This window comes from Euwallacea similis, chromosome 12 (genome assembly GCF_039881205.1).
Source record: "Euwallacea similis isolate ESF13 chromosome 12, ESF131.1, whole genome shotgun sequence".
Taxonomy (NCBI): domain Eukaryota; kingdom Metazoa; phylum Arthropoda; class Insecta; order Coleoptera; family Curculionidae; genus Euwallacea; species Euwallacea similis.
Genome location: NC_089620.1, coordinates 4,693,670 through 4,702,865, shown reverse-complemented (window position 1 = coordinate 4,702,865; position 9,196 = coordinate 4,693,670). Strand labels below are relative to the sequence as shown.

The 9,196-nt window shown below is 35.3% G+C and overlaps 2 protein-coding genes and 1 non-coding gene across 3 annotated transcripts; all 3 read left to right on the top strand.

The window, feature by feature from the left end:
* Nucleotides 1-2,172: 2,172 nt before the first annotated feature.
* LOC136412474 (ATP-dependent RNA helicase CshA-like) lies at nucleotides 2,173-3,381 on the top strand. The gene has a single exon (XM_066395542.1). It carries the CDS (start codon nucleotides 2,173-2,175, stop codon nucleotides 3,379-3,381), a length of 1,209 nt encoding a protein of 402 aa, XP_066251639.1.
* A 4,545-nt stretch (nucleotides 3,382-7,926) lies between these two features.
* TRNAC-GCA (transfer RNA cysteine (anticodon GCA)) lies at nucleotides 7,927-7,998 on the top strand. The gene has a single exon. It is a non-coding gene; the product is annotated as a tRNA-Cys (tRNA).
* A 232-nt stretch (nucleotides 7,999-8,230) lies between these two features.
* On the top strand, nucleotides 8,231-9,196 carry LOC136412473 (dihydroorotate dehydrogenase (quinone)-like). The gene has a single exon (XM_066395540.1). The coding sequence runs from the start codon at nucleotides 8,231-8,233 to the stop codon at nucleotides 9,194-9,196; it is 966 nt and encodes a 321-aa protein (XP_066251637.1).

Genomic DNA, 9,196 nt, shown 5'->3' with positions numbered 1-9,196 from the left:
AAAACCAATGTTGGAAACAATAAAACCACGGAGTAAAGACTCATCCTTGATTGATAGCTCTCTGGCTGGTCCAACAACAGATTACGGCTATGAGTATGAACCACAAAATATTGAATTTATTTTAAAATCTTTGGTTCAAGATTACGTTGTAATTGCTCTTTACTCTGCTTTGCTTGAAAGTGCAACAAGTGAGAATAGTGCTAGGATGGTTGCTATGGAATCAGCAAACAGAAACACTAAAGAGATGCTGAACAAACTAGCATTGCTTTATAATCGTTCTCGTCAAGCAGCAATTACAACTGATTTAATTGAAGTTATAGGTGGTGCAGAGTCTTTATAAAAATCTAAGGAATAGAAAATGAATATATTAAATATTGCAGCAGATATCACTAAATTAATAAAAAAGCAGAATCAAGACGCGGAAGTTACAATATATGAAACTAATAAGACTTCAGTTTCTCAGCGTCTATCAAAAATTGAGCAAATATCACAATCTAAAAATTGCACTGTAGGAATCAGAGCTATAGCAGGTAAAAACAAAGCTGCGTATATTTCTACAAACGATTTGAATAATCTTAGTGATACGGTAAGCCAAGTGGTAGAAATGGCAAAGAATGCGCCAGAAGATCCTTGCATTAATTTTGCTGTAAATGGTAGTAATTATACCTCTTCTGCAGATTTAAGTATCTCAGATAATAATGTTGTAACCGTTGATAACCTAAAAGAAATTGCTGAAGCTGCAGAAAATTCAGCCCTTGCACATAAGAGTATCACTAATTCTGAAGGAGCCTCTTCTTCATACGCTTTAGTGAATACAGTATTATCGACTGTTTCTGGTTTTATTGGCTCATTTAGTAAATCAACCTTTGCTAATTGGGTCTCTGTTGTTGCTGGAAGAGAAAGTGAAATGAAGGTTGGTTACGATTATGATATAGCATGTAATTTTAGTGATTTAAAGTTGCCAGAGTTAATAGGAAAAGAAGCAGCAAAAAGAGCAGTTGATCAATTGAATTCACGTACAATTAAAACTGGCAAATTTCCAGTTATTTTTGAAAAAAGAGCAGCAAAAGGGCTAGTAAAAAGTTTTGCTTCTGCTATAAATGGGAGCAGTATTATAAGCAACAGTTCTTTCTTGAGGGGTAGTTTAAACGCTCAGATTTTCAATGATAGAATTAACATTATTGATGATCCATTGTTGCCAAGAGGCATAGCATCGAGACCATTTGACGGAGAAGGGATAACTAGCAAAAAAAATATATTTGTAAAAAACGGAATATTACAAAATTGGATTTTAGACTTATACTCGGCTAGAAAATTAGACTCAGAAACAACCGGAAGTGCAACTCGTGCAAGTAATGCTGCAGTTATTCCTGCAGCTAGTAACCTCTATATTGAGAACGGTAATGTATCGTTTGAAGAATTAATTCAGGAAGTGAAAGAGGGAATATATGTAACTGATTTATTTGGTTTTGGTGTCAATTTAATCAATGGCGATTACAGCCAAGGCGCTTCCGGATTTTTTATAGAAAATGGAAAAATAACGTATCCAATACATGAGATTACCATTGCTAGCAATTTGAAGGATATGTTTAGCAATTTAGTCGTTGCAGATGATCTAACTTTTTGTGGGCAATTTAATTCACCAACGATTAAAGTTAGCGAAATGACGGTTGCAGGTTCGCTTAACGATTAAAAAATTTATTTGCATCAAGTACAACAATTGTGTATTATTGTCATGTAATGTTAAGAATAGACTATGGAGTATAAAGGTTTAGTTTCAATAGCTAAGCTTAAAGCATTCTCAATCGTAATTTCAAAGTTTTTCATCACATTAGTAATGTTAGTTAATAATTTAGGAGTTGTTTAAATGGAATTTGGTAATGTAAAATGGTTTAATGCCGAAAAAGGCTATGGTTTCATCAAGCCAGAAGGTAAAGGGGGTGACGTTTTTGTACATATTAGCACGTTGGAACGTTCAGGAATAAGGCCTGAGGCACTTAAAGGAGAGAATAAAGAGAAAGGAATAAAAGGGGAAAGGGTGAGTTATGAGGTTAAAGAGGAGCGCGGTAGAAACGGAGAAGATAAAAAATCTGCAATAAATTTAAGATTGGAAGATTAATCTATTATGAAGTCTTTTAATAGGATTAACGTATTGTGAATAATTTTCATGAGATGGGTCTCCCAGTTTCGCTTACACAAGCTCTAGATAAAAATAATCTTTTTGTCCCGACCCCAATTCAAATACAAGCGATCCCTTTAGCCCTGCAGGGTAAAGATATTCTCGGATCTGCTCAAACAGGAACTGGAAAAACTTTGGCATTTGCTATTCCGTTGGTTGCTAAGTTGCTGAATGAGCCTAACACTGGTTCAGCTTTAGTCATTGTGCCAACCAGGGAGCTTGCGCATCAGGTAACAAATGAGATAAGAAAACTCTTATTTCAAAATTCTGCACTAAGGGTCGCTTTGTTGATTGGTGGTGAGCCTATTTTTAGGCAGCTAAATCAACTTCAGAAAAAACCACAAATTGTAATAGGTACTCCTGGTCGTATTATAGACCATATTGAGCGTAAAGCTTTGATTACTCGCAATGTTAGCGTTCTTGTGCTTGATGAAACGGATCGTATGTTTGATATGGGCTTTGGAATTCAAATTGAAGAGATCATGAAATATCTGCCAAAAATACGGCAGACTCTTATGTTTTCTGCAACTCTTCCTGGAGATATAGTAAAACTTGCTGAGAAGTACCTTAATCGACCAGAACGTATTTCTGTTGATTGTGAGGCTACAACTTCTGTAAAAATTAAGCAAGAAATTGTTTATGCATCAGAATCAGAAAAATATGAAAAGCTTGTTACACAACTATGTCAGCGCGAAGGATCAATCATTATCTTTGTCAAAACAAAGCGAGGAGCGGATCAGCTAGCTAACAGATTGCACAAAGATGACTATAGCGCTTTAGCAATTCATGGTGATTTAAGGCAGCACAAGCGCGAAAGGGTCATTAATTCTTTTCGTCGTGGCCGTAATCAAATCATGGTTGCAACAGATGTTGCTTCTCGCGGCCTTGATATTCCCCACATTCAACATGTTATCAATTATGATGCACCACAATCGCAAGCTGACTATATTCATCGTATAGGTAGAACTGCACGCGCTGGAGCTGAAGGGTATGCGCTATCTTTTGTTACACCTCAAGATAAGAGAAGACTGCCTGCACTGGCAGACAAAGAAGGAGAGCTAAATTTTGATTGTAGTGTGCAATTTAAAAAACGTAACAGCAAAAAGGTCTTTAAAAGGCCAAGTACGTTAAAGACTAAATACGGTAGAAAAAAGATCAATGCATTTAAGAAGAAAAGCAGAGTACTAGAAAAAGCGTATTAAATAGGATTTACCTACAATTTGATAAGCGTAAAACTCGTCATTCCGCTACTCATTAGCGGAATCTATGCTGAGATATTGCGGTGCTATGACGTAGATCCAGAGTGGGATTCAAATTGGCTACAGCGAACTGCTGGATTTCAATTTTTTTAATAATTGTGTGCTATTCATTATATATGAGTTCCCACTTTTAAAGAGAATAGGAGATGATTTCCAAAAACTTAGAGGCAAGTTTGAATAGAGCACTATTCATTGCTTCTAATTTTAATCTTAAATATGCGAAAGTAGAACATCTATTGCTGGCGTTAACTAAAGACGTGGATGTAAATTACGTTTTATCAAGATGTAATATCAGAGCCGATGAAATCATCAATATGGATAACATTCTATCAAGATGCAATATTAAGGCTAATGATTATAATAATAATATAAAAGGGTTTTTACAAAGCAGTTCTGAATTGATTATCAGTGGAGTTAAACCTAGCTCAATGTTTCAATGCATAATACACAGAGCAATAATACGGGCTCATAGCTTGGGGAAAAAAGAAATAAATGGAGCAAGTGTTCTAGTAGAAATTTTGTCTGGGCAAGATTTATATGTTGAAGATCTATTGCAGAAACAAAGTGCGAAAGATTCCAATTTGATTTACCACATATCTAACATGAAATACTCTAACGATATAGATGAATACACCACTAATCATAAAGTAAAACTTGATAAAAATAATGACGCTCCTACTACAGTAAATAAAGGTGAGCTACTAAAAGATGAAGAAATTCTACAAAGTTATTGTAAAAATTTAAATGACTATGCAAGAAGCAAAAAAATAGATTATGTTATTGGTCGTGATTATGAATTAAATCGCACTATAGAAATATTATTGAGGCGTAGAAAAAACAACCCTTTATATGTTGGAGACCCAGGTGTTGGCAAAACAACAATAGTTGAGGGTTTGGTATTAAAGATCATTGAAGGCAGTGTTCCGAGTGCACTCAGGTCCAGTATAATTTATGCTTTGGATTTAGGATCACTCCTTGCAGGGACACGCTACAGAGGTGATTTTGAAGAGAGAATAAAATCTATAATAAAAGCGATTGAGGCAAAACCAGGTGCTATCCTTTTTATTGACGAAATACACACTATCATTGGAGCAGGTTCTACAAGTGGTAGCTTTCTTGATGCAGGTAACCTACTCAAACCTGCGCTTGCAAGAGGTACACTGCGTTGTATAGGTGCAACCACATATAGAGAATACAGCGCTAGTTTTGAAAAAGATAAAGCACTAGCGAGAAGGTTTCAAAAAATTAATATTAAAGAATCTTCTGTTAATGAAACGATAAAGATACTAGATGGTATAAAGCACTACTATGAAGGGTATCATGGAGTATATTATACAAAGAATGCCATTAGGTCTGCGGCTGAACTTTCGCATAAGTATATTACTGGGCGAATATTACCTGATAAAGCGGTTGATGTTATTGATGAGGCAGGGGCATATTGTAAATTGCTAAGAAACAGGGGTAAAATTGTAAATAGTAGAGATATTAAGAATACCATTACTAGAATTACAAATGTGCCTTGCGGATCTGAATCTGATGATTTGCAGAAAGTAAAGTCTTTAAAAGCTAATCTAGAAAAGGTGATTTTTGGCCAAGAGCAGGCAATAGAATCTCTTGTTAGTTCTATTAAAATTGCTAAATCTGGGTTGAGAAATTACAATAAGCCTTTAGCAAATTATCTTTTTGCAGGGCCAACTGGTGTTGGTAAAACCGAGCTAGCAAAACAATTAGCAGAAAGCATGGGCATGAATCTTATACGCTTTGATATGTCCGAATATATTGAATCTCATACGATATCAAGGATGATTGGTTCTCCTCCTGGATATGTAGGTTATGATCAGGGTGGATTACTCACAGAGTCTGTATCTAACAATCAATATAGTGTTGTGTTGCTTGATGAAATTGAAAAGGCCCATAGCGATATCTATAATATATTGCTACAAATTATGGATTATGGTTGTGTTACAGACACTTACGGACGTAAAGTTAACTTTTCCAATATAATCTTAATTATGACAACTAATGCAGGAGCAGCTGAACGTAGCAAAAGTTTTGTTGGCTTTGGGCATAAAAAATTTAACACTGGTGATAGTGAAAAAGCGATAGAACAGGTTTTTAGCCCTGAATTTCGTAATCGTCTTGATGCGATTATTTCTTTTTCTGACTTAAATGCGGATATAATTCTGCATATTGTAGATAAATTTATTCAGGAACTGAAAAAGCAGCTGACGCAAAAAGGCATAAACTGCTTGGTAGAAGATGAAGTGAAATCTTATCTTGCACAAACAGGTTATAGTAAGGAAATGGGAGCACGTCCGATAGAGAGACTTATTGAAAAGGAGATAAAAAGTTACTTAGCGGAAGAAATACTGAATCGTAAATTAATAAAAGGAAAGAAATTAAGAATCTATATGAATAAAGTAGAAAATAAAATTGCTTTTGATATAGTTTGAAATTCTTGTTTTTTTATTACACTGATAGTATACTTATTTTAAGAATAATGAGGCTATAGTGGCAAGTTTAACTAGAAATCAGTATTACAGTAATCGCGATTTACAGAATTTATTTTCAAGACTAGAAATAAAAGCAGAAGAAGTAATAAGCCAGGAGTTTGACGATATACTCAAGTTAGTTGAACGGAGCTTTAGAAAGCTTTCATTAAAGTGCCACCCTGACAAAGAAAAAGATGAAGAGAAGAAAAAGATAGCTACAGAAAAGTTTCAAAAACTTAGTGCAGATAAAAAAGAGCTAGAGAAGCATCTCAACGCTTTAAAAGAAGGAAAAACTCCTAGTCAATATGAAAGGCTATCAAGTGAAGAAGAATGGAGGAGGCAAACAAAAATTTATGGAATATTATCACGTAGAAGCAAAGCTATAAATAGAGCACTTTTATTTTTTATATTAGCAAATGCGGTGTTTACTCCATCGCTGAAAGTTGAGTATTGCTTATCGCAACTTGCTAATAGTGGCACGGTGCAAAGCATCGCTTATCAATTTTATGCATTTAGCATAGGGATTTGGCCGTTGTTATTTATTATATCCTTTTGTGGTATTATTTATGCAGCAAGTAAACAAAAAGGTTCACAAGAGGAAAATCTGGATAGATTAAATCGAAGATACAATCTACTTATTGCTGCTGATAATTATGTGATATGTATCGCAGCAACATTTGCTATATGTGGTCTAGTGTCAGAGGTAGCACAAAATGGCTGGCCTGCTCAATATGGAACAATGCTGATGATTAATTTAGCATTGGATTTATTACTTATTGCTTTACTTAGAACTTTTACAAAGGCATCTGAACTATATAGTGAACATTGCATTCAGCGCTTATATGAAGAAGATGCAGAATTTAGCTATAAAGAAAAATTTGCATGGTATGACTACAAGCTAGTGCTTATGCCACTTGTTCTTCCTATTGTCAAAATGTATTTTGGAGATTTAATCCAAGAAAAGCCACGACAGCACACCACCAATCCTAACGTTACACCTTTAAATATAGGTATGGCTGCAGGAGAAAGAATGTAAAAAGATCTTTGCTTCAACTGTGGTTTTTGCTATACTTTAAATGAACTTCATAGCGTTAATGAGTAAAGAAATAAGACAAATCTTAAACCACTACGAAAGTGAAAACCCCGGGGTAAAAGCAAATCTTACTCGTATTCTCATGCATGGAAAGCTTGGCGGCACTGGCAAATTAGTAATTCTCCCTGTAGACCAAGGGTTTGAACACGGGCCAATAAAAAGTTTTGAAGTTAACCCTGATGCTTATGACCCACATTATCATTTTCAGCTTGCAGTTGATTCGGGAGTAAGTGCATATGCTGCTCCACTTGGTATGATTGAAGCTGGTGCTTCAACTTATGCTGGAATGCTCCCACTTATTTTGAAACTTAATAGTTCCAACTCCTTACATTCGAAGAATCTGACTTCTGATCAAGCAATAACCTCTTCTGTGAAAGATGCACTGCGTTTGGGCTGCTTGGCTGTTGGATTTACTATATATCCTGGTTCTGCTAAGTGTTTCGATATGATGGAAGAAGCCCGTGAAATCGTAGCTGAAGCCAAATCTTATGGGCTTGCAGTAGTGCTATGGTCTTATCCACGCGGTGAAGGAATTTCCAAAGAAGGTGAAACAGCGGTTGATGTTATTGCCTATGCTGCACACATGGCAGCTTTGCTTGGCGCTAATATAATAAAAGTAAAACTTCCAACTAAATATTTGGAAAGGGAGAAAATAGAAACAGAAAATATTGAATCATTATCTAAAAGAATTGAATATGTTAAAAGATCTTGTTTTGCAGAAAAAAGAATAGTAGTTTTTTCTGGTGGCGAGTCGAAATCAGTGAATGACATATGCAATGAAACGAAAGAAATTAAGCAGGGTGGTGGTAATGGTTCAATCATTGGACGTAACACTTTCCAACGCAAAAGGGAGGAAGCTTTATCTATGCTAAAAGATATAATGGATATCTACACATAAAAAACGGCTGGGTGGCAGAATGGCTTATGCAGAGGACTGCAAATCCTTTTATACCGGTTCAATTCCGGTCCCGGCCTCTTTCATTTTCTATATCTTGTAAAAGTTGCTCAATTCAACGGTAGCTTTAAGTGTGCAACCTATAGAGAAAATTATTCATAAGTAAAATCAATTTCTTTTCAAGTTATGGTTATACTCTTATAGCGTTTCATGGTAAAAAATAAACTAAAAATAAGCAAAGTGTTTTACAAAATGATATTACGTGATTTATTGTTTTTACTGCCGCCCGAAGTTGCTCACTCTTTGGCAATTATGGCATTAAAGAAAATACCTTATAAGAATCCTATAGAGCTACCAGAATCTTTGAGTGTGAATTTTTTTGGTAATAAGCTCAGAAGCCCCGTGGGTCTGGCTGCAGGTTTTGACAAGAATGCAGAAGTTATAAGGCCTATGCTTTCATTTGGTTTTGGATTTATTGAAACTGGTACTGTAACTCGTAATCCACAATATGGAAACAAAAAACCAAGAATTTTTCGGTTAATTAAAGATCAAGGGGTAATTAACAGATTGGGATTTAACAATAAAGGAATAGACTACTTTCTTAAACAAATAGATAAAACCAAGCTTGATGACTGCATTTTTGGCATCAACATAGGAAAAAACAGTACATCAAAGGACCAAATCAGCGATTATGTTGACTTAATAAAGATAGTATATGGAAAGAGCAATTATATAGTGCTGAACATCTCATCCCCAAACACGCCTAATTTACGCAATCTGCACAATAAGCAAGAATTATCGGAATTGTTGAAATCCATCCGGAAATCAATTGATAATTCTAAATCCATACCAATAATATTAAAAATTTCTCCAGATATAGATCAGCAAACGAAAGAAAATATCGCTGAGCTTGCATTGGAATATAAAATTGACGGTTTAACAGTAAGCAACACTACGGTAAGTAGAGATAATCTGCATTCCCACCACAACGAGAGTGGCGGGTTGAGTGGCAAACCACTGTTCAAACTTTCAACCGAGTTATTGGGCGATATGTACAAATTTACTAAGGGCAAAATATTATTGATAGGGTGCGGAGGAATCTCAAGTGGTGCTGATGCATATAAAAAAATAAAGGCAGGAGCTTCTTTGGTGCAGTTGTACACTGCTCTCATATACCACGGACCTCAAGTTGTAAACAAAATTAATCTAGAACTTGCAGAACTAATAAGGAGAGATGGATTTAGTAACATTAGTGAGGTGGTGGGTTGTATACATTAA